The 26,079-nt window shown below is 41.2% G+C and overlaps 2 protein-coding genes across 2 annotated transcripts; one reads left to right on the top strand and one right to left on the bottom strand.

Moving 5' to 3' along the window:
- The first annotated feature begins 1,784 nt into the window (after window positions 1-1,784).
- LOC126382213 (endoplasmic reticulum chaperone BiP) lies at window positions 1,785-5,420 on the top strand. The gene is made up of 3 exons (XM_050031989.1): window positions 1,785-1,930; window positions 2,498-2,641; window positions 3,047-5,420. The coding sequence occupies exons 2-3, from the start codon at window positions 2,511-2,513 to the stop codon at window positions 4,896-4,898; spliced, it is 1,983 nt and encodes a 660-aa protein (XP_049887946.1). The 5' UTR covers window positions 1,785-1,930; window positions 2,498-2,510; the 3' UTR covers window positions 4,899-5,420.
- Window positions 5,421-5,486: 66 nt separating this feature from the next.
- LOC126382251 (adenylate kinase 8) lies at window positions 5,487-25,829 on the bottom strand. Its single transcript, XM_050032059.1, has 11 exons — window positions 25,737-25,829; window positions 24,944-25,079; window positions 24,446-24,531; window positions 23,937-24,042; window positions 23,573-23,757; window positions 22,868-23,081; window positions 21,634-21,758; window positions 20,410-20,501; window positions 16,858-17,008; window positions 13,632-13,722; window positions 5,487-5,803 (listed from the first exon to the last, which is right to left on the bottom strand). The coding sequence occupies exons 1-11, from the start codon at window positions 25,827-25,829 to the stop codon at window positions 5,709-5,711; spliced, it is 1,374 nt and encodes a 457-aa protein (XP_049888016.1). The 3' UTR covers window positions 5,487-5,708.
- Window positions 25,830-26,079: the final 250 nt, after the last annotated feature.

Genomic DNA, 26,079 nt, shown 5'->3' with positions numbered 1-26,079 from the left:
AAATGCACTTTTCGGGAATGTGGGTTTCCTTACGATGTTTGACAATTACTTCCGCACAATATCTCAGGAAGAGGAAATGACTGAAAACCAGTGCTGGATGGCGCCATAGCATGGCTCCATCGCAGCACAAGCTGAGCCATTTCCTTTTGCCCGTATTCGCAATATTCATAATTACTTAGTTTATATAGCAAATGTAAATTGTTACTGGCAATAAATTTATTTTATTCTTATTCTTATGTTTTCCTTCACCGCTGAGTACGTACGTGATAATCATCAGCGAAATCAAGTTTGTTTTAAAGACTAGTCTAATGTGGGTTCTGATACCAATAATTGACCTTATCAACCATGGTGTCAAATTATTACCAAAAAGTAAGCTGAACCACAAATTAAGTATGTAATTACTAGCGGATATAAACCCAACTCATCTGTTTATAGTCAATAAGACTGATCGCAAGATAAAAACACAAAAAAAAATTACTAGCGGAACCATGCACTTAGAACGTTTTGTAAAGACAATGATTGCATCAGCAACATTTCAAAACAACCTACGTGGCTTTTGGGAGATTTGTATTATCGTTTGCTCCCGGCGCGATAACAATTATGCAACGAAGAAAGCTTACCTATCTTGTTCACAAATACAGTGCAATAGCTAAGTTACTCCATTATTTGTTTGATGATATTCGATAACAGAATGAAAAAGAATTTTCGAAATGTTACACCTTTCTCTATTCCTTCACGCTACGCGTACTTTAGTGTTAGACAGTGATCCGATACATAAACTCACGCACGCGACCACTTTTATTATAAAGTCCGATGATCGTATGTGGCATGTCGTTTAGATAACTAACCATCCTATTATTTTAATTATAAGAATAATACTTAAGTAGGTACGGTCACGAGTATTAATATGTATACACTTTGGTACCATGTTACATTAACTTTTTGGACAAATTGAACTGTAAGTCTCACTGAATGTCAAATATGTTAGTGCGACAGAGTCCTAAAGTGGGTACATTATATTGCTCATGACATGTACCTTTAATATATTTTTTAATAATATTTTTATTCTCTAGGTATTGACTTAGGTAACATAATTATACTTTGAATCGTCAATTTTTACATAAATATATTTTTCTTGAACATCTCTTCCAACTAAAACTACTGCTTCTCACAACCGAGGAACTGTTGCTGCAAGAAAAACCGGCGGCACCTAGACATTCAATATACTAACCGACGATGGACGCCGGTTTATTCAAAGCAAGCTTTTATGGTATGTAATAGTAATAAATAGCTGTTGGTATGTGCACATACCCGTAAATATCATGGAATATATTGTTCTCCTGAACATCTTTACTTTTCTCGTCGCTTCGAGAAGATTAGAAACATACGGAACAAAGTGAAAGTACATTGTAAGCTAGGCACAGTGGAATATTATTAATGTTGAAAAAGTCTGAACTGAATAAGAGCTAAGAATGAGAAAGATACAGTTGCATTTATTTTTAATGTTTAAGATAGGATTTAAACAATAAATCCAAGTATAATTTCGACCTGAATATTTCTAGAAAAAGTTTACATTATTATCGTTTTCGTAAAAGAGCTTTTGAATTTGATGCCAAAACTGATGCCCTATTCCGTGCCAGATATTAACGTGGGCCAATAGGGTTGCGCCAAATAGGCACACTTGGTCCAATCATGTGTTAGTATGAATTACGTCAGCAAGCTGTGGACCAATCAGAATCACCCACGATCGATGCTAGCGCTAAATAATAGCGGTGGCGGCGTGTCAAACTTCAGTTTTTCGTCAAAAATCGAAGAAGAAGGAATCGTAATTTGTGAGTTTTGCAAAGTGTCTCGCGCATAGTGCTGTTAACGTGGCTGTGAACTACTCAACAGTTGAATTATAATATTATTTCATCGTCTGGATTAATTGGTGAGTTTAAATAAACTCATTTCATTAATTTATTCTCACGAATTTACGATACGATATATTACAGATTCATAACCTGTCACCGTAATTTCATGTCATTTTTGGATTATTCTTGGTTATATCTATAATAAGGTTCAATTTGAAAGTGTCTCATTGCGATATTTATCCATTCTAATAAGATTTTCACGGAGATTCATATATTCTTTATCTTATGGGAGGTAACGTCAGCGAAATTTCTCGATGGTATGTTGGCCGGCGCGGCGCCCTACATGTCGCTGCTACGAACTGAAGAGTCCCGTTACCCCATTCAGTTCCGTTACAGCCTTACTGAGCGTACTTTCAATTTCTACAATGGACAGACGTGATTTTTCTCGCAACCGGTAGATGAGTGACGTGTCCTATACGATTGGTCGACGTGTCCTTGACTAGGGATAATTCATTGAACTTCGAAATACTTGGCCGGGTACATTATGCCATATTCGTGTCACGGAGATTCTTCGGCTGTAATTTCCGCCTTGTATTAGTTAGCTTATTGGATATAGGTTATTGATAGTGTTTGTTATATTGCAGTGTACACAGTTGCATGATCAAGATGCGGTGGAGTGTACTAGCGGTCGCGTGCCTCCTGGCGGTTGTCTTCGCCGAGGAGAAGAAGGAGAAAGACAAGGAAATTGGGACAGTCATCGGTATTGACTTGGGTACCACATACTCATGGTGAGTAGTCTAATACTAAGTCTAATAGGAAAAGTATTGTAGTTACCTACCTAGTAATATCTAGGACTAAAGATCTCAGCTAAAGATTATTCCTCTAGACATTATCTTTATAATTCTGATTAACAAGTTGAAGCAATGTTAACACATCACTATACCTATAAATTCAAGATTCTAGTAGTTTTTCTTCTCAATATTTGTAATGCCTTGTAATTTAATGTACTATTGTTATTAATTTTAAGATTCAATGCAAATAAATCTAGAAGTTTCAGTTAGGTAATAATTTACACCTTATCACAATGTTTGTTCTTATCTTAGACATTTTAATTCAGTGGTATTTCAATATCAATTATATGAAGTGAAGTTTTAGAGCTTCTGTATTAATAAATTATTTTCCGTTGTCCACAGTGTGGGTGTTTACAAAAATGGACGAGTGGAGATCATCGCTAATGACCAGGGTAACCGTATCACTCCATCATACGTAGCTTTCACTGCCGACGGCGAGCGTCTCATTGGTGATGCCGCCAAGAACCAGCTGACCACCAACCCTGAGAACACCGTGTTCGATGCCAAACGTCTCATCGGTCGTGAATGGAGCGACGCCACCGTCCAACATGACGTCAAATTCTTCCCCTTCAAAGTAGTTGAGAAGAACAGCAAACCTCATGTCTCAGTTGCTACTTCCCAAGGCGAGAAAATCTTCGCACCTGAAGAAATTTCCGCCATGGTCCTCACCAAAATGAAGGAGACTGCTGAGGCTTATCTTGGCAAGAAGGTCACCCACGCCGTCGTCACAGTCCCCGCTTACTTCAACGACGCTCAGCGTCAAGCAACCAAGGATGCTGGTGTCATCGCCGGTCTTAATGTTATGAGAATCATCAACGAGCCCACCGCCGCCGCTATCGCTTACGGCTTGGACAAGAAGGACGGTGAGAAGAATGTGCTTGTCTTTGACTTGGGCGGTGGTACCTTCGACGTGTCTCTGCTTACCATCGACAATGGTGTCTTCGAAGTAGTCGCTACCAATGGTGACACCCACTTGGGTGGTGAGGACTTTGATCAAAGAGTCATGGAGCACTTCATCAAACTGTACAAGAAGAAAAAGGGCAAGGACATCAGGAAAGACAACCGTGCCGTCCAGAAACTGCGTCGTGAGGTCGAAAAGGCAAAGAGAGCTCTGTCCTCCAGCCATCAAGTCAAGATTGAAATTGAATCATTCTTTGAGGGTGAAGACTTCTCTGAAACCCTTACCAGGGCTAAGTTCGAAGAGTTGAACATGGATCTGTTCCGTTCCACTCTGAAACCCGTGCAGAAGGTGCTGGAAGACGCTGACATGAACAAGAAGGACGTCGACGAAATCGTACTTGTCGGTGGTTCCACTCGTATTCCTAAGGTGCAACAATTAGTCAAGGAGTTCTTCAATGGAAAGGAGCCTTCCCGAGGCATTAACCCTGATGAGGCCGTCGCTTATGGTGCAGCTGTACAGGCTGGTGTACTGAGTGGTGAACAAGACACTGACGCGATTGTACTTCTCGACGTCAACCCTCTTACCATGGGTATCGAAACTGTCGGAGGTGTCATGACCAAGCTTATCCCACGTAACACCGTCATTCCCACCAAGAAGTCGCAGATCTTCTCCACCGCCAGTGACAACCAGCACACTGTCACCATTCAGGTCTATGAAGGTGAACGTCCCATGACTAAGGACAATCACTTGCTCGGAAAGTTCGACCTCACTGGCATCCCACCTGCACCACGAGGCATACCTCAAATTGAGGTCACATTCGAGATCGATGCCAACGGTATCCTACAGGTGTCTGCTGAAGACAAGGGCACAGGAAACAGGGAAAAGATCGTCATCACAAACGACCAGAACAGACTAACACCTGAAGATATTGAAAGAATGATCAAGGATGCTGAGAAGTTCGCTGATGACGACAAGAAGCTAAAGGAGCGCGTCGAGTCCAGAAACGAGCTCGAGAGCTACGCGTACTCGATCAAGAACCAGCTCCAGGATAAGGAGAAACTTGGTGCCAAACTGAGTGATGATGAGAAGACCAAGATGGAGGAGGCGATCGACGCCTCGATCAAATGGCTCGAAGAAAACTCTGACGCCGAGGCGGAGGAGTACAAGAAACAGAAGAAGTCTCTGGAAGATGTTGTCCAGCCCATCATTGCCAAGCTTTACCAAGGCCAAGGTGGAGTTCCGCCCCCAGGCGGCCCCGGCGGTGACGATGAGGACTTCAAAGACGAGTTGTAACTGAACAGACTGTAATCGTGTGGTAGCCAAATGTGATCTCTGGTCACTACAGGCTGTGCACGCGCGGGTCGCTCGCTCCGTGCACTGCCCGTATAGCACGAAGTGTTTAGTGTTGTGTATATTTATTGCGTTTGGTTGAGTCGTGTGCGGCGGCCGCGTCTGAGATTTAATCGTTTCTTTCGCCGCACATGAGTGTAAGTGAGGATGTATGTTTGTGTGTTGTTTATTGTATAAATTGATGCATTTTTATTTTAGAAAAGCAATAGATACATGTGTGCGAGGGCCTGTTTCCATGACTGTAACCGTGTCGGTTCGTCTTCCTAACAACTGGTTTTGTTCAACATCAGATGAATCGAGAGTCTCAGTCCACCGAGACTACCTCAGTGTTCTATGTATGTAATTAATTTGAGACTGCAGAATTGTTAGTTCTTAATTAGCAGAATAATATAATTATGTAGTAATTTAAATAATTCAATTGAAGTACGGAGGAGTACATGAAATAAAACATTTTTCTATGATGAACATGTTTTTATTGTTTCTGAATCTAACCAATAATAAGTTACCTATAGAAAAATGCATGCAAAGAAACTCACGCTTGTAACCCCTAAAGGGGTAGGCAGAGTGAAGTAACCGAAGCACTTATTTTACGGAATCTCACTCGGACACCAAGGTCGCGCAAAATATGTATAATATGCAAGAGTACCTCACCTTCGTGGCTGGCCACCGAATAATTTCTCGCGGTGGCTCAACCATGGAAGTCTTACTAACAACGAAACATTGAATGGAAAAAAAAGCGGTGGTTTGCGCTAGTTAATCGCCCCGGACATTGCGCAGTTGTTGGCAGCTGACGATGTCGTAGGCCGGCGCGGCGATCACTGCTGCTTGTACCTTCACTTGGATTTCCTCTACACACACAAAAATAATAATATTGAAAGTGGCTTTGTTGCTATGCCAACAATAACTGACGATGAGTAAACGTGTGATAACGCCTCTAATGAATGAATGAGATGGTTGTGCACGCTATCGTATCGTGATAGGTACTTTACCAAATCCGATAGGTCCATAGTTATATCAAATCAAATACTTAGAATAGCTTAGGTACCTATCATTAGCTCAAGGACTCAGTTTAATATGCCCCGTTATTCCCTTTTGCCGAAATGGTCATTACTTTGCTGAAATAGTGTGGTTTATACTAATTGTGGTGATACTGACTGGATGTGAGACTACGTATATTATTATGTGGTTCAGAAGGGCGGCAAATAATAAGTGCGTGTTCACTGTAAGGCGTTTACTAGGTGACTGACTTACAAAAGTTCTTAAAGCTAACTTATCTCTATGTTTACCATAAAAAGTAATATGAGCTACGCTACAATACCTCCCCCTTTTGTATAAACTACCCCTTATGAAAAATACAAGTTGATATCTATGTGCTAACAAAAATAAAAAAAGAAAAGAAATAAATGATGTATAAGTAACCTATATGAGAAAAATAAAAAATAAATTTAATGAATGGTTTACTTAAAGCTACGTGTTTGTTTTAAAGTTTTTTAAGCGCGCACTTATGAGCACTCGCGAATATATTATCGGTCACATTAACGACGCACCGAAAAACCGATAACCGATAAACCGTTATTATCAGTCACCTTGTCGTTAGGGCACGTAGTGGTGGGCGTGACTCTGTTGTTGTTGCGCCGGGGGTGCGGTTGGGGTGGGTTGCGTCTGTGTTGCTGCTGCGATCATGATGGTGTTGACGCGTCTGTTGAGGTATTTGTCAAACTTTTTCCTTCCACACCGGTATATGAAGTATAGTATACCGATGCAGACTGTACCGCTGACGACTGCAACTGCTGCGAGGGACATATTATTTGCAGAGGTAAACTCGCCGTGTGATGCACTGGCCTTGTTGACGCCCGACCCGGCGTTCTGCGCGACGACAATCTTTGACTCGGGAGTACCCATTATAATATAGAGATGGTGATGGGTAGTATTAATAAATAGGGAAGAAGGTGTGTTTGCTCGTTCAGATATTGAAGCGAACTGCTGGTCTGCTTTGCCTGCCGGACCTTGTTGTAATTGTTCTCGGAGGCGGTTGCGGTGTTATCTCTGTATGTGAACGTGAGACGACGGCAGGGGTGATGTGATCTTCGTCGGTGGGCCTTATCTCTTCCTGTGTCGCTGTGGTGTCAGTTGCGTTCGGTGTATGAGTACCCGACGATGATGGCCGTGTGACCGACACATAATCGTCATCACTTAAAAGATAAGCGGGTTTGAGACGGTCAACTGAGACAGTGATATCCTTTCCGTTATGGTCAATGGTATAGAATTTAGGGTGTCGTGATATGACTCTATACGGACCGTCATAAGGATGTGTTAACGATTTTCGAGCTTCGTTTCGGAGGAAGACATGAGAGGCGACACTTAAATCTTTATGAACAAAGACCTTATGATTATTGCCGTGTGGGCTTAGATTAGTTAATGTGGGAACGGATGCTAAAGAATTTGCTAGTTGTTTTATCAGCTCACGTTCATTAATGTTACCCTTCAGGTTTGGGGCGATCATATCCCCTGGTAACCTGATTCCTGTACCATACAAGAGTTGTGATGGGCTGTAACCTAGGTCCAATTTTAGCGCTGTACGTAGGCCTAGGAGCACTAATGGTAACTCTTGTACCCATTGGGTGTTATTTGCACATTTTGTCATTATAGCAGCTTTTAACGTCCGGTGAAATCGTTCGACCATACCATTTGCTTTGGGATTGTATGCGGTGGTGCGTACGCGTTCGATACCGAGTCTTTTGAGCAATTGTGTAAATAGATCGGATTCGAATTGACGTCCTTGGTCGGAAGTTATCCGCACTGGACAACCAAAACGCGCTACCCAATGTTCTACGAACACGTTCGCGACTGTTTCAGCTGTTATATCTTTGGTGGGAATAACTTCAGGCCATTTCGTGATTCTATCTATGATGGTAACGCAATATTTAAAGTCATTTGATAGGGGTAAAGGACCTATAATATCTATATGTACGTGTTCAAAGCGTGCGGCGTTGTCGAACTCTGCTAGAGGTGTTATTGTGTGCCTTTGCACTTTCGATTTTTGACAGGGTATGCATTTTTTAACGAAATGTTTAATATCAATGTTCATACTGGGCCAAAAATAGCGTGATTTTATTAGGAGCTTAGTCGCAGCTATGCCGGGATGACTCACTCCATGAAGTGTTTTGATAGCGAGTTCTCGGTATTGTTTTGGTAAGTATGGGCGAGCGTTATCAGTTGAAGTTTCGCAGTAGATTTTAATGTCCGAGTGAGGCATAGATATGAGCTTGAATTGCAAGTTGTCTTGTTTTTTTAATTCTTGCAATTCAGGATCTTGATTTTGTTTTTCAGCTAGACTAGCATGGTCGAATAGAGATGGAATCGATATTTCGTCTATTCGAGATAGAGCGTCTGCCACTGTGTTTGTCTCACCTTCAATATATTCAATTTTATCGCAAAATTGCGAAATAAAATCTAACTGGCGTAATCTCCTCGGCGAGTCTGAGGGTGAGATTTTTTTGCTAAGGGCGAATGTGAGAGGTTTATGATCGGTCAACACGATTAGTTCTCTCCCTTCAACTATATGTCTAAAGTGTTTTATCGACATATAAATAGCTAGGAGCTCTCTATCGTAAGTACTATACCTACTTTGTGTATCAGTTAACTTTTTTGAAAAGAAACCTAAGGGCTCTAGTGTGTCGTTAACTTTTTGATGTAAAGCTGCTCCTACGCAGATACCTGACGCATCCGTCATTAAAATAAGCGGTACGGATGGGTCGGGATGTGAAAGTGTGGTAGCATTATTAATACTTTCTTTACATAAACTGAATGCTTGTAGTGCACTTTCAGTCCAAGTAATTTTAGTTTTATCGTGTTTTTTAGAGTTATGTAAATACGCGTGTAACGGAGCTTGAATTTCCGCGGCGTTAGGAATACTTTGTCGATAGAAATTCATCATTCCAAGAAAACGACGAAGTTCTTCGATGGTATTAGGTTTAGGGTAGTCATTGATAATTTGTTTTTTCTCTAGGCTAGGGGTGATGCCGTTGGGACTAATGTTATAACCTAGAAAAATTAATTCCGGTTTTCCGAATTCACACTTGTCTGTGTTTATTGTAAGGCCATGGGTGTTTAGTCTATCTAAAACGATTTCTAGATGTTTCAGATGTTGATTTTTGGAGTCTGAACCAATGATGATATCGTCTAGATAAGCAAAAGCAAAGTCAATGCCTTGTAATGTGTTGTTCACGAATCTTTGGAAATCTTGCGCGGCATTACGTAAACCGAAATTCATACGTGTGAATTCGAATAATCCGAATGGTGTAATTACTGCAGTTTTTGGAATATCTTGTGGAGCCATGGGAATATTATGGTAGGCTTTCCGCACATCTATTTTTGAAAATATATTTTTTCCTTTGAGGATGTATGTGAAATCGAGTAACCTTGGTAGTGGATATCTATCAGGTATTGTTTGTGCGTTAAGTCTGCGATAATCTCCACACGGTCTTGTTTCCTGTGTGTTTTTTTTATCGACGCAAACTAGTGGGTTAGCCCATGGGCTATTCGAAGGTCTACAAATACCTAATTGCATCATTCTTTCGAATTCCGCTTTGGCCGATTTGTATTTCCTCGGGTTAAGTGGACGTGCTTTTTCATGTACCGGAGTACCAGTTGTATAAATATGATGTTGTACGTCATGTTTAGGTATTTCTTTGAAATTTTCCAGTTTGGTAATGTCGGGAAATTTCTTTAGAAGTTGATGATATTCATTTGTGACATCAATGGAACGTAAAGTTGGCTCAGTAGCGTTTGTTATGTTAGTACAACGAGATAATAATGTAACCTTATCTACTAATTTTCTACCGTGGAGATCGACCATAAGTTGATTAGCGGCCAGAAAATCAGCGCCAATTATCGAACGTTGTACGTCAGCAATGATGAATTTCCACGTAAATGGGCGGCGTAGTCCTAAGTTAAGAGTAACAGACTTTTCACCGTACGTCTTGATTTTCGTACCATTTGCAGCATATAACGTAAAGTCAGACGTGGGCGTAGTGGGCCGTTTTTTTACAGCTAGTACGGATACGTCGGCACCCGTGTCTATGAGAAATGTTATCCCACTGTTGGTATCCGTGATACATAGGCGAAATGTTTTATTGACGCCGACACTAGCTACTTGTGCCGACGTCGGGTTTAGTTTTCCGACGAGCGAACGTATTTGCAATTTTGTATGTCGCCGCATTTACGTGCGTTAGCACCATATGTAAAATGATAAAAACATTTAAATTGCGGGTCACCTGGTTTGGCCGATTGTTTTTTGTAATTATCGGTGCGGGTGCGTGATTGTGACCGCGTCCGTTCATGATTGGTTTGACGAGTATGGTCGCGCGATGGACGCTCAAAGCTGTTCAGTTTTGTGGCGATTGCAGATATTTGCAATTTCAGTTGTGCTAGTTCACTAGCGATGTCTCCACTGCTGGACTGTAAGCCGCTAGAACTAGGTTTGGCTATTTCACTTATGTCAGACAACCTTATGTTTTCGATAATTTTATCTGCAAGTTTAGCTAAACTATCTAGTTTTATTTCGCCACTATCGCATGCAACGAGAGCACTCCTCATTGTTACTGGTAGTCTACCTACCCAGAGCAATTTCAGAGTCTCGTCCGGAACCCTATTCCGCATTCGGCGGAGAAGCTGGGAAGGTTTTTGATCGCCGAGTTCAATTTCATTTAATAGTTGATTTAGCTGTCGGCTCTCTGATTCCTCGTATACGGATATAAGTCGCGATTTTAATGCCTCGAATTTATTATTCTCTGGCATATTTTCGAGAATATCACTGACATTGGACAACTCGTCTCTCCCCAACCTAGCTATTAAGAGCTGCGCTCTGTGTAAGTCACTTGCCTTCTGCGGGTCCGTGATGGCCTCGAACTGGTGAAACCACAGCCTGGGTTGTGTGCGCCAGAAGTCAGGAATGCGCGAGTTGATGGTGATGGCGTGCTGTTCAGGTGAGATGGATGGTTGTTGCTGGACCGTAGGTGGCTGCGCGGCGGCGGAGCATTGTGGTTGTGATGGTGCTTGGCCGTGCATGATGATAGAGTCCAGGAGTCACTAGTAACGCGAATGTTTTTCACAAAAGTCTATACGCACACGCGACGCAGTTGATGTAAATTACGATGGAGGTGTATGCTTTGTAGATGCGCGCGCGTATAAGTAACACGTCCGGGTGTCACCACTTTGCCGAAATGGTCATTACTTTGCTGAAATAGTGTGATTTATACTAATTGTGGTGATACTGACTGGATGTGAGACTACGTATATTATTATGTGGTTCAGAAGGGCGGCAAATAATAAGTGCGTGTTCACTGTAAGGCGTTTACTAGGTGACTGACTTACAAAAGTTCTTAAAGCTAACTTATCTCTATGTTTACCATAAAAAGTAATATGAGCTACGCTACACCCTCTTATTTATTTCTATGCTTAAAGGTCGATGACTTTGAAAGTAAGCGCGTTTTCGCACTACAGCAGACCTGAGTTCTTAAATGACGGATAGTAGAAAATTACTTAAGAGTCGTAGAACTATTTGTATAGTACTTACCTATAGCTTTCGCGCTGTGTTCATACAAGATACTAGATATAGAAGAGACTTAAGAGACACCTATCGTATGTATACAAATACACTTCTCATCAAAAAAATCGAAACACCTTGCAAGTTTACGTTTTGTCAGGATTATCAGAAAAATGTGTACATTTAGGAATAAATGTTAAATGTCGTTTAATAGTGAGTAATATGAGCTTATCAAATCTTAATGTTAATGTTCTAAATTTAAATGAATTTTTCATAGGTTTCGTATTTTGTTAAATGAGTCATTTTTATTCCGTATGGAGTATAAAGGAAATGGATAAAACAACACACGTAAATGAAAAAAAAAGCTAAAAACGTTTATTTAATAACTTGTATTCCCTCCCCGAGCTCTAATTACTGCTTCCATACGGTTCTTCATCGATCGGATGAGAGTCACGATCACATGCTGTGGTATATTGTCCCATTCCTCTTGGATTGCATCTTGCAGCTGGCTAAGTGTTTCTGGGGCAGGATCTCTTGCTCGAATTCGTCTCTTTAATTCATCCCACAGATGTTCAATGGGATTCATGTCCGGGCTTCTTGCTGGCCATTCCATAATAGAGATATCGACTTCGTTAAGATAATCTCGTACGACGCCCGCGGTGTGAGCCCTAGCATTGTCGTGCATGAATATGAAGCCGTTGCCAATAAAATGTGCATAGGGCATCACATGAGGCTCGAGACACTCTTCGACGTACCGATGACAGTTTAGTGCAGGCAGACGTGGCCCAGACACGAAAGCAAGCTCTGTCTTACCGTCGGCGCTGATTCCTCCCCAAACCGTCCACGAACCGCCACCATAGCTGACCTTTTCTTCAATGCAGCATTGTGCATAGCGTTCTCCGTCTCTTCTGTAGACCTTGTTCCTTTCGTCGTTACCATACAGCATAATTTTACACTCATCAGAAAAGAGAACTTTGCTCCACTGTAGGTATGACCAATTTAGGTGCTCACGTGCAAAGTTAAGGCGCGCTCTTCGATGGTCTGCAGTTAATTTCGGCCCATTTGCTGGCTTATGCGGTACCAGTCCACGATCCTTCAACCTTCTTCTAATTGTAGAGTCACTTACAGCCACCCTTCGTACAACACGAAGCCGCTGCTGCAGTTGAAAAGCGTTAAGGCGTCGATTTCTTAAAGAAGTTGTTACAATAAATCGATCATCTCGCTCAGAAGTGACCCGATTCCTGCCAGATCCTGAACGGCGCGTGAACAAACCAGTCTCCCGATAACGTTTATAGACTCTATGAACAGATGACAGGCTTAGATGCAGTCTTGCAGCCACAACACGCTGACTAAGGCCAGAATCCAGCAATGCCACAACTTGGGCGGCTTCTGTGGGCGAAGTATCCATACGTTTTAGAAAGAAAACCTTTTTTCAGACGTCCCAAAGTCACAGTATTGAAATAAAAAACAAAAAGTTTAAGGATAGGCGCCAATTTTTAGTTTTTAAACGCTAAATGTACTCCAACCCTAAACACACATTTGTCTCAAAACAGTGATTCATTTCGTTTATAAGATAAACAAATGAAATTCTAATTTTGAATTTAGAATTTTCGCTTATTACTGTAATGGCCAAACTGCCAGCTATACATTTATGTATTTTTTTTCATCGTATGAATTCTTTTTTGTGTTAAATTCGGACAGAAACAATGAAAACGGAAGTGTTTCGATTTTTTTGATGAGAAGTGTATTTTCTCATTACTCGGTTGACTCGGGTACATAATTATTCCAAAATACAATGTAATGGCAAAAGCATATACTTACCTATAAAAATAATTGTTGCTTGATATTTGGAACACATTATGTGTAGAATTATGAAGTTACTTATATTGCTTCACTTTATTTTGATCAGAATAATAAATGGAAGGTGTGTTGTGTCTGGGTGTAATAAAAAGGGTTTCATCATTTATACCCAAAAACAATGATAAAAGATGTTTATGTCTGGGTATCCTTGGAATTAGAAGGAAACGAAGGGAAAACTACAGCTCCATCTGTATTATTTTGGGAAACTTCGCTTGGAAAGTCCCTCCTTGGATGTAGTAATAAACCTAATAGATAAATGAATAATTTACCGATGGTATCCTCTTGAGTGTTGATCTCCACAGCGGTAATGCCGGCAGCTGCGCGGAGCTCCGCCGCGGCCTCCGTGAAGAAGTTGTCTAACTATAATTGAGCATTTATTAACACAACGAGGAATGGGGTCGCTCCGCGAAGCCTGTGAAAACCCCAGGAGGCTTCTGAGCTTCTGGAAGGAGTTAGGTTGGCTTACGTAGTCAACAATTAAGTATATGCATAATGGGCCATCTTAGAGTCTAAATGCGGAAAACAGAGCCCACTAACAACACATAACGACTTCCGTCCATGGTCCAGTGGTTGAGCGATGGGCTCACGATCCGAAGGTCCCGAGTTCAATTCCCGGTGGGAACATATCACAAAAATTACTTTGTGGGTCCTAGTTTGGTTAGGAAATTACTGGCTGATCACCAGATTGTCCGAAAGTAAGATGATCCGTGCTTCGGAAGGCACGTTAAGCCGTTGGTCCCGGTTACTACTTACTGATGAAAGTAAGTAGTCGTTACATGAGCCATGTCAGGGGCCTTTGGCGACTCAATAGTAACCCTGACACTAGGGTTGATGAGGTTGGTACTCCACCTCACAACCCACACGATAGAAGAAGAAGAACACATAGTAAGATTGAATGATTAGTAGGTAGAAATCATTGGTTACGTGAAATTAAGTTGCGTACCATGACTAGCTGATTGATTGATTGATTCCTAGCCCAGAAGATAATGGTCTAAAGACAACAGAATGGTAATATCTTGCAATCACTATTAGTCTAAGAGGCAGTGGTTCGCAGAGCTACGTTATTTTATAAGTAAAAGCTGAAAGTTTCTGTGCGGCATAGCCCACACCTTTAAACCTGTCTTTATCTTAATCAGAATTTCATAATTTTTCTTTGACCTAGGAAACTACCCAATCATAATAATATACAGAGTGTTAGTGACATCGTAACGAAAACTTTGAGGGATGATTCAAACCATGATTCCGAGTTGATTTCAAGTGGAATTCTCCGTCGCAAAAATATGGAACGGAAAATAAGTTAAATAACATAAAAAAAAATATTAATTGCCCAATTGTTATCAACTCAGAATCATGGTCTGAAGTCTGAACATCCCTCAGTATTTGTTACCAAGTCACTAACACCCTATTTACTTGAGGTACTTGTACGGGGTGTAAGTGACAACGTAACAAATACTAAGCGGGATGATTCAGATCATTATTCTGAGTTAATATTAAGTAAGTGGAATTTTCCATCACAAGAATTGAAAATAATTGAAAAAAAAAAAAACCACAAAACGATACATGAATTTTGCGACGGAATATTCCACTTTATATTAACTCAGAATCATGGTCTGAATCATCCCGTTCGGTATACGATGTCAGTAACACCCTGTATGTTTGCCTCTTGCCAGCTGAAGTACCTAAAGCATGAAATCACTACCTACTCATAAACTTGCCTTCGTGTCGTTCCTAAGTAGGTTCTTATAAGGATGAATTGTGTAGGTGTCTGATGGTATTATGCCGCAACCCGTAAGTCATCATAAACCAGTCGGTTATTCAACAGTTACATTCTATTAGCATGCATGCGTGACGGAGTGTGGTCGACAAACTCAAGAGTAGGACATTAGTCATTGACCGGCCGGTGAGCTGAATTTACATACTTATTATCAAAATAGGTATCTACTTCATCATCACCAGCCCATTAACGTCCCCACTGCTGGGGCACGGGCCTTCCCTATGGATGGATAGGGAGATCGGGCCTTAAACCACCACACGGGCCCCGTGCGGATTGGTGGTTATTAACGACTGCTAATGCAGCCGGGACCAACGGCTTAACGTGCTTTCCCAAGCACGGAGGAGCTCGGGATGAAAACTTTTTTTTGTCGTCACCCATCCTATGACCGGCCTTTGCGTAAGTTGCCTAACTTCAACAATCGCAGACCGAGCGCGTTTACCGTTGTTACTTACTTACAGCGAAATATTGTGAAAATTATTGAAAGAATTATTTAAATATCCTTTGCTCCTATTTTGAACATAATTATTACGTCAAACCTCCTTACCCTACTAATAATCTGTCTAGATAAATTGTCAGAAAAATACTTGTGCAGAATCTGATTTAGATAAGCGATTTCTACTTTCTTCTTTTAGACCAAAACTGTAACGAATTGCTTCTGTAAAATAAGTCAAAACGATGTACCTAACTAAGTAAGTACGTATCTTTGAAGAGATCTAGGTCCCCTTTCTCCTGAAGATAAAGTAGGTCAGTGATGAAAGCGAAACAATTGACAGGCGTCACAAGACCTAGTTCCACAACTGTTACCTACTGTTAGTCGATGTTGAGAATACTTCGAGAACCAATTTTTTGTTTTATAGATTTTAGATTTTCTACAAAGCAGTAGGTATTCGAATTCGTTGAAATAAATTAGGTACGCGGTTAACTCGAAGGCGCATGACTCCATTTCACCAACACCATTGCCCCAGTTATAGTTAACAATTGAATATGGAAGAATTGTTTTTCTATCTCGGTTCGTATGGTGAAAGTATTCACTGCATGGTTGAAGTAGGAGAGCTGTAACAGCTAGTAAGTACTTACCTAAAGAGCAGTCTCGCCCGGTTGCAGCTGTGCGCGCGCCCTTAGCCGGCCGGGACTCACTTGCCAGTGGACCAATCCGAGGCCACGTTGTTATGGTAACAGCTAGTATAGTACCTCAGCCCGGGGCTTGCCGGGTCTCGCTTGTCGGTTTACCAGTCCACGGTCACGTTGCTATGGTAACAGCTGTAGTACCTCTATGTCGATCTGTTGCGCGGTCTCGCCCAGGTGCAGCAGAGCGCGCGACTCGGAGCCCGCCGGGACTCGCTTGTCGGTGCACCAGTCCACGGCCACGTTGCTATGGTAACAGCTGTGGTACCTCTACGTCGATCTGTTGTGCGGTCTCGCCCGGGTACAGTAGAGCGCGCAACCCGAAGCCCGCCGGGACTCGCTTGCCGGTGCACCAGTCCACAGCCTCGTTGCTATGGTAACAGTTGTGGTACCTCTACGTCGATCTGTTGTGCGGTCTCGCCCGGGTGCAGCAGAGCGCGCGGTCCGGAGCCCGCCGGGACTCGCTTGCCGGTGCACCAATCCACGGCGACGTTGCTATGGTAACAGCTAGTATAGTGCCTCGGCCCGGACCCGCCGGGACTCACTTGCCGGTTTACCAGTCCATGGCCACGTTGCTATGGTAACAGCTGTGGTACCTCTACGTCGATCTGCTGCGCGGTCTCGCCTGGGTGTAGAAGCGCGCGCGGCCCGGAGCCCGCCGGGACTCGCTTGCCGGTGCACCAGTCTACGGCCACGTTCAGTGCTCGTTGCTTGCACGTCGCCCAGTCCGAGTTCAGGATTATTACGCTGGAAGACATTGTTTTGTTTCATCATATTCGGATTTCATATCAATGAAAAGTCATTGTAAGTAAAAAGTCGCCTGATTTTTCGTGGTTTTGCCCGTTCTATTAGGGTTTACGAGTGTGAGAATACTTACCTATATTTTAAGTATACCTAGTAGGTAAGTATTTAAGTTGTAGTAAGTAGAATTCCGTGGTCTCTTCCTACGCCAACGGGAAATAGGCGTGAATTTATGTATGTAGGTAACTATATGTATATGTACAAAATTAAGACGTTTTGTGTTAGTTACGTATTTTAGTCAGCGGTAAATACTGTCAATTTTAGGTCAAGCCAAGAATCTCGAAAAGAATCGTCAAGTATTATATCCGTCTATCCATGTTTTTTGGACGTACTTACTTAGGTAAATACTTACCTTATGTTGATTTGTCGCGTACGGCTTAAGGCATTAAGACGTTCACTGTGTGTGAAACACATATGAAACAGTCAATGAGGGGTTGATTTAATATCTAATTTTTAATTACACAGAGAACTTGGTCGGACAAATAATATCCTGTTCCTAATCAGTTTCCCATCAGGATTATTGAATATAAATTCGAAGTTGCACAAGTAAGGAAAGGCATTAGTAAACGACGAAAGAGACAACGCGACGAAAAAAAACCAAATAGGTAACCCACCCACAGTTAAGTATAATATATTATGGCCAATGACCTTAAAAGTCATCGCACCGTATTCTATTTAGCATGTTTGACATCTGATAACTGTGTTGGTAAAGTGATAACAATTATTATGAGCATATTACAAGTAGGTAAGTTACCTAGTTAGAGAACAGCCTCCGAGATTGGCAAACACTTTCGCTCAAACTAGAGCATCGACCAAACGCCACTGTAAGGAGTAGGTACCTAAGCTAACTACTTTTACTGTTAATAACTGTTCTTACTTAGTTACCTATCAGTTGTATGTACAGCGGTGGTTTTATTTTTGTTTGAATTGTTTAGTCGGATTTTGCGCGTTAGCTACTTAGAATGATAGCCGAAAACTCAATTTCAAACAATATTCAAATAATTTGGGTACTGTAAACACGCGATTTAGTCCTACCTACAACGTAGATTATTCCACAACGAGATTTCTACGAGATACTGTGGCCACACCCCGGACACTTCATACAAACAACCTCGTTTTACACAGACATCACACATTGACGTTATCGTACACGCGCATCTGTGTGTCACGTCTGACGCCATACGATTCAAGTCTAAACTATGTCCGAGGGGGGTGAGGTAAACCTAGCTCAACTGCTGGTGGGGAGCGGTGATTTACCGTTCTGTATGTACCTAGTAAATTATTCCTTATTCTATGCTGTGGTTTCAATTTCGCGACAACAAACGCTTCAGAACCCCGATACCGACCCCGCCGGGAAAATCGTTTCGACTAAGGTCGATTAATATATTCTTTCAAAAACTTATAAAATGCTCTCAGACAACGCCCTGAGTCGCGCCGAACGGGCAAACCTCAGGCAGTTGTCTTAAATTGTTGTAGGTACCGGATTAGAGGTGTGATGCTTCGTCGCCACGCCACGCGCGCAATTTTAGAATAAATAATACACAAAATATGTTCGTAAATTGTTCGTTATTTGTTCTATATTGAAAAAAAATGTACTATAGTAGATTAAGAAATAATAAATAAAATATGTGGCGTTGCGACGAAGCCTACTTCCTACCCACGCCACACTTAATGAGATTTAATAAGGTCTTCTATGGTTCCAAATACATCATTAAATAAATGTACTGTTATTGTTCGTTGTATTAAACTTATAATTCTAGGAAATAAATAGACAGAACAAGAAAAAATTAAAAAATTAAAAATTAGGAGTGGTAACTTTCGATGTATAGTAACTAGCAAAAAAAAAGAAACTAGCAATACGCACAATGAACGTTTGCATTGAGAGAAACATCAGGCGTTAGGAAATCATGTATTTGTTATTATTATTATTTTCATTATATAATTTTTTATATTAATAATGAAAATAATAATAACAACAAATACATGATTTCCTAATAATACGTAAATAAAAATAAAAATTGTTAATTTTTTATAGGTTTAATTCCCTATGTGTAAAAAATCTTCAGAATTATTTACTTATACTCGTTACTTTGGTTAGCCTTAAGATCAAAGGATGTACACATAATTTAATTGTTTGTGTGATGTGCAGAGAACAAAATATGATTTACTATATAAATAGATAAACGCCCTTTTTTTTATCCTTTCCTTATTTTTAATTATTTCTCTATATTTCTTGAAACTGTATGTTTAATAAAACTAACAATAACAGTACATTAATTTATTTAATTTATATGGAATCTGACCAATAACGCCTGATGTTTCTCTCAATGCAAACGTTCATTGTGCGTATTGCTAGTTTCTTTTTTTTTTGCTAGTTACTATACATCGAAAGTTACCACTCCTAATTTTTAATTTTTTAATTTTTTCTTGTTCTGTCTATTTATTTCCTAGAATTATAAGTTTAATACAACGAACAATAACAGTACATTTATTTAATGATGTATTTGGAACCATAGAAGACCTTATTAAATCTCATTAAGTGTGGCGTGGGTAGGAAGTAGGCTTCGTCGCAACGCCACATATTTTATTTATTATTTCTTAATCTACTATAGTACATTTTTTTTCAATATAGAACAAATAACGAACAATTTACGAACATATTTTGTGTATTATTTATTCTAAAATTGCGCGCGTGGCGTGGCGACGAAGCATCACATGATTAGAGCCCTCAGCGCTCCCCATTTGTCCGGCAAACCACTTTAAAAAAAATAGATTGCAATACATGAAATGGAACTTTACGTAGGCAGGTATCTTTTAGGTACCTTTATGTTTTCCAACTAAATATTAATTTAATGTGTGTATATTTTATGTTGTAAATGTATATGTGTGTCGTAGATTTTACCTAAATAAACTTTTTTATATTTTTTTTTTTAGGTATTACAATAGTAAGTATTACGAAAGCTTATTATTCCTTCATTTAAAATCAAAAGTCTGTCTTGCGGAGCCAGTTTTTATAAGCGTCATTAAACTACTTTCACTAGAGAGCGTTCGATCTGATAGGTACCTAACTGAAAGCTAACCTAATACCTACTTTATAGTTACGTACTTAGGTCAAAATTCAAATTATCTTTATTCAGTAGGTAACGTAGTTACACTTTGAATCGTTTTTTTACATAACGAATGTCTCGTCCGCCTAAGGCCGGGTTTCCACTGACTCGGAGATGGGCGGAGAAGAGCGGAGTCAGGTGTAAATTCACCCGTAGGTCGGAGACTAAGTCAGCGACTTAGCCTCTAACTCTTTTTAAGGATCCGATATTATAGCGCAGTGGGAAAACTTCGGAGGTTACCGATTTGGCGGCGTTTCCATGTTGTCTATATTCTCGAAGTCGTTGCCAGTAGCCGGGTAGCCAGTCATGACCCAGCCGTGGTCGATGCAATCCTGAAAATCAATTTCTTTGCAGCCCTCACGGGATGGTAACTATTGGCACCCGCAGCGCGCGCGGCGTGATTTATATCGAGAGTCGTACGACTCGGGAATGCAGATCCCGATCACGCGGGATTCCGGTCTCGAAGATCAATCCCGAAGCATAATATGACGATATTGATGGTATTGAGCGAATCTCCTTCTACTTTTTGTTTTGATTACGCTGATTTCCAAAGAAAACATACATACATACATAAACTCACGCCCGTATTCCCCGAAGGGGTGGGCAGAACTACACATAATAAAGAAACTATTTGCAGCCACTTTTTTTTTCAAAGAAAACTTTATTATTTAGTTAGTAATAGGTACTTATTATTATTATTATTAGCCTGTATGATCCCACTGCTGAGCAAAGGCCTCCCCCATGTCTTTCCAAGTATCCCGGTTCTGTGCGAACTCTATCCAGACTTTTCGATAACCGTCGAGATCAAATACATAGATAATAGTCAATAGGTATTTATTGAAGAATAAAGGTTTGTTTCTTTCTAAAATATTTTGTTTTAATTAATTTCACTATCAAAAACAAGCAGTTTTCATCGTTTTCAGCTATCCTTTCAGGATTGACACTTACAATCCCTCGGGATCTCGAATTTGCGATCTCGAATCGGGATTGCATTCCCTACGCAAGACGTACATACTTTTGCGCGCGGCGGAGGCGCGGTTAACAAACGCCTCTCGTATTTTCTCTTAACTTTTACTGTTAAGCCATTGTTCTCGGTTACTACTTAATCTTCGATTAAGATTCCGTGCTTCAGAGGGCACGTTAAACCGTTGGTCCCGGCTATTAGCCGTAAAAAACACCTCCACCAACCCGCAGTGGAGCAGCGTGGTGGAGTATTCTCCATACCCCCTCCCGTTGTTTGAGGGGAGGCCTGTGCCCAGCAGTGGGAGGTATATAAGCAGTTTATGTTACTATTTAATCGTTGATTTAAGTAAGTACATCGTTACATAGGCCATGTCTGGGGCCTTTGTCCTCAATAATAACCCTGACACTGACACCAGGGTTGATGAGATTGGTAATCCACCTCAACCCACACGGTAGAAGAAGGGACATAATAGACTAATAGGCTATAGAGAAAATGTAAACCTTCTCCATGATGCGCCGGCGCACGATCTCTGCCTTAAGCTGCAGGCTGATGCCGTAGTTGCGCAGCTTCTCACCGGCGTCGTCGTTCCTCTCCCTCGCGATGTGGTACAGCTCCGTGAAGTCAACTTGGGTAATACTGCTATTAGTCTTCTGGTCTTCTACTTAATCTATGAACATGCCCGCAACTCCGAGAGCGGGACGCGCCCGAGGATGGCCTTGGGCATCTCGGACACGACGTCGGTGAAGTTGTGCACGGCGCAGCAGAACACGAAAGTGTCGGTAACTACTTACTGATGTAAGTACAGGTCATGAGCAATATAATGTACCCACTTTAGGACTCTGTCGCACTAACATATTTACATTTAGTGAGACTTACAGTTCAATTTGTCAAAAAAGTTAATGTGTCATGGTACCAGAGTGCATACATATTAATGCTCGCGACCGTACGTAATCGTTACATGAGCCATGTCAAGGGTCTTTGGCGGCTCAATGATAACCCCAGGGTTGATGAGATTTGAAAGTAGCGCTGGTTAGTGAGAAATGTGACTCTTTCGAGACCACGTGCCTCAAAAAAAAATTAGATGGCACTGTACGGTAACGAATGCTAATATTCCCGACGACCTGATTACTCTAGCCATAGAGGCAGCCAATCAGCTCGCGACACCAAACACTTCAGGACCCCGATACGCGCCGGCGTGGTCGACGATTTCCCTCAATCAGCGCTTATCGCTATGGACCCACTAGGGTCGATTAATTCTTTCAAATATTTTTCCTCTCAGACGACACCCTGAACCGAGGTTCGCGCCCAACTGGGCACCCTCAGGCCTGTTGTCTTAAACGTTGTACCGCGTGAGAGCCTTCAGCGCTCCCCATATGTCCGGCCAAGTAGTTAATGCTATCTGCGGCAAATCTACAATAATGTCACGTCGAAAAAAAAAGAATGCTAATATACATACGCTTTGAAACCATAACACATTGATTTTTTATCAAATTTATTAAACTCACTGTAGACTTGCCGCAAATAGCGTTAAGTAATTGGCCGGACAAATGGGGAGCGCTGTGGGCTCTCAGCCGAGACAAAATTTAAGACAACAGGTCCAGTTGGACGCAAACTAACTAAAAGAATTAATCGACCCTAGCAGTCAATAGCGATAATCGAACGAGGGAAATCGTCGACCAAGCCGGCGGGGTCGGTATCGGGGTTCTACCCTTAATGAATGAAAGATATACGCACTATACACAAGACCAAAGTGCCGGGCGAGCATGCGCGCCTGCGTCTTGCGCCCAGACCCTCGAGGCCCTATCAGCAGCACGCGGTAGACCCCCGGCGCGCCCACCACCTGGTGCCCCTGCCCCGGCCCCTGCGCGCCGCCTGCGCATGCGCGGATGCCGTTGAAACACTTGCTGGAGATCTTCACTATGTCGTCATCCGGGTCGATGTGCACCTCCTATTTATGCACACTAATATTTTCAATACGAAAGTATTCAGTAGTCGAAAGAGGGTAGACAGATATGTCTGCCCGTAGAAAATTATGGATCTACCTACTCCACTCCAATCTCATCAGTCATCCCGTGATCATGGCACTTGCAACAGTGTCGAAATATCGGGAGTCTCATATCACTGATTTAAACGCGGTAAGAACCCGTTATACATTGTGTTTTAATTATAATACTAAAGTAACTCTGTCTGCCTGTACTTTTTCTCGCTTAAACCGTCTCCATGATGAACCGATTTAAATGTTTGGTCATGGTGATGGTTAGGAAAGAACATAGGAGATTTATTTATTAATAGTCTTCTTAAGTTCCTATCTACAGCGAATATGTCAAAGAAATCAAATTATGATTGATTAGGTATGACAGTGATAATAGGGCTTGAATTTATTAATGTTTCAATAGACATAAGTGGTGCTTCAAACATTGATTAACGAATAGAAATTGCCTTCAGCGTAGCTCTGTAAACGTATTTGAGTCCTTCAAAGTCTTGTTGGAAGAAGCCGCGAGCGGGCGTGGAGGTGTTGTCAGGCACCGGCGCTACTGGCGGCGGCGGCATCAGTACCAGGGTCACTGTGGGCAGCACGCCGTCTTGCTGCAGACAGCGAGCCTCGCGGACAGTGCAAGGATGGTCTACAAACGTACAAACGAAATAAAAGTGTTGAACGCGCCTGCTCGTTACGTACGAGCAAGGCGTAGAAAATGCTATTACAGATTGCTAATACAAAATGGCAGGCGTTATGAAATATACTTTTTATTCTTTTTGCATTTAAATATGTAAAGTTGGATAAGTGTAAGTATAAATAATATACCGAACATCAGCCATCCTGCAGTGTGGACCGGTTCTTTGAGGGTCAGGGTCTTTGTCACCTCCGACATGAGGGCCGGCGAAATACAGCCTGGTACGTAGTCGTCATGCTGAAAAGTATGTAGCTGTATAATCGTGGCTAGGCAATGCAATCCCGACTCAAAATCGCAAATTCGAGATCCCGTGGGATTGGAAATATCAATCTCGGGAGAATCCGAAATTTTCGGGATCTCGTCTATATAAAAAAAAAATTGTAAAGTTGGGAACAACCTTGTTTGTGATAGTGAGAAAATTAAAACATTTTTTTTCTTGAAGGAAAACAAAAACCTTAATTCTTCAATATTACTAACTAAATAATTAAGTTTTCTTTGGAAATCAGCATAATCAAAACAAAAAGTATAACTCTCGGAGATTCGCCCAATCCCGTCAATCTCGAATGGGATAATGTCATATTATACAGGATTGATCCCGAAAAATTAAAATGTAATATTTAAGTCAATAATAAATAATTACGTTTTCATATCTGTCCATAATAAAGCGCCGGGTCACCACAAACATTCCAATATCCTTTATTAATTCTTTCACAAGTCTCTTGACGTCTGCAAGCGTTAAAAATGATTTATGTGGGTCCTATTCTGGCTGTTAGTGACTTGTGAAAAAAATAAGACCTTTTTATGACTGACTTAGTAGATTTGCCGCAAACCGGCCGGAGTTAACTATTTGGCCGGAATTAACTCACATCACTAATTTAAGAGCCACGCTCTTGTCGGTGTAGCACTCTTCGTGATACTTTTTAGGGAAAAAATCTAAGGCAGCAGTTCCCCTCTTGCCTTCCGCCCCGCAGTACTCTGTCTGACACGAGTGGGATGGCGCCCAGAGTAGTCTATTTCAAAGCCGTACTAGGACTCCCTGTCATTCGCCTCAATAGTACTTCTGTCCTGCATTAACTACTTGGCCATTAAGACCAAGACAATAATGAACCTAGGTGTTTGATTGTAATTAATGAATTACCGATGTTAAGTTCAGGGGAAACAAGCACCATAACTCTGTCGGTGTCCCTGGTGCTGTGCTTGTGTTGGCTGAGGAATACCTTCATGTGCTTCAGGTGATCCCGTGGCAACGCCAGAATAAGGTCGTCCAGCATATCCTAAAAGTAAGAATTACTTAATTGGTAATATTTTAATTGGTTATTATTGAGCTGACAAAGGCCCCCGAAATGGCGCATGTAACGCGTACTACATACTTACATCAGTATGCTGGAACCGGGACCAACGGCTTAACGTGCCTTCCGATGGATGGACCATCCTACTTTGGGACAATCCAGTGATCAGCCTGCACTATCCTAACCAACTAAGGTTCAAAATCACAAAGCGATTTTTCTGCCCACCAGGATTCGAAAGGGCACCGGATCGTGAGCTCAACCGTTGGACCACAAGGGCCGTTAAGAATTTATAATTAGAATCCAGTGAAGGCTAGAGTATTATTACAGTAAGTACGTAGTTACAGTGCAAAGACTACTTCAGCAGCCCCCTATGACCATTTTGCAGCTGCGCAGAGGCAACTATACAGGGTGTTAGAGACATCGTAACGAAAACTTTGAGGGATGTTTCAGATAAAGTAGAGTTTTTCGTCGCAAAAGTATGGAAGTGAAAATAATAAAAAAACACTAAAATTTTCTTGAATTTTCCGACAGGAAAATATGCTTAAGATTAACTCACAATCATGGTCTGAATTACCTACATTACAATGTTGGTTACGTACCATGTCACTAACACTCTGTATAGTATGCATGTGTAAAAATCACCTTGAACATTCTGTAAATCCTATACTTCTCCAAATATGGCAGGAATTTTTCGGGCATATGTAAAGGCCGTCTTGTAGCATCCGTTTCGGTCATTTTGTAGTCTTCTAACTTCTTTAAAAAATATAATCAAGTAATTTTAAAAATACCGCTGCTCATGCAAGTGAATAAATGTCAAATGTTTTTGTTTTTTACACTGAAGATTTGTCAAAATAATTAATATTTCAAACAAACCGGACGTCATTCAAAAATTAAATTAATTAAAAGGAGATTGAATTGAAAAAATATAATCACAATTGGCTTTATAATATGTAAGAGTTCCTTTGCAACTGATCAGCTGATTTGA

Source organism: Pectinophora gossypiella, chromosome 3 (assembly GCF_024362695.1).
Source record: "Pectinophora gossypiella chromosome 3, ilPecGoss1.1, whole genome shotgun sequence".
Lineage (NCBI taxonomy): Eukaryota > Metazoa > Arthropoda > Insecta > Lepidoptera > Gelechiidae > Pectinophora > Pectinophora gossypiella.
The sequence above is the reverse complement of the archived record's forward strand: the minus strand, read 5'-3'. Positions and strand labels throughout refer to the sequence as shown.

Bases quoted from the DNA above. Each gene is read 5' to 3' on its own strand.
- LOC126382213 (XM_050031989.1), top strand. From the start codon at position 2,511: ATGATCAAGATGCGGTGGAGTGTACTAGCGGTCGCGTGCCTCCTGGCG. The intron at 2,642-3,046 runs GTGAGTAGTCTA...CGTTGTCCACAG, and splicing joins TTGGGTACCACATACTCATG to TGTGGGTGTTTACAAAAATG.
- LOC126382251 (XM_050032059.1), bottom strand. From the start codon at position 25,829: ATGACCGAAACGGATGCTACAAGACGGCCTTTACATATGCCCGAAAAA. The intron at 25,080-25,736 runs GTGATTTTTACA...TCTTACTTTTAG, and splicing joins GGATTTACAGAATGTTCAAG to GATATGCTGGACGACCTTAT. The intron at 24,532-24,943 runs GTAATTCATTAA...TAACGCTTGCAG, and splicing joins TTCCCCTGAACTTAACATCG to ACGTCAAGAGACTTGTGAAA.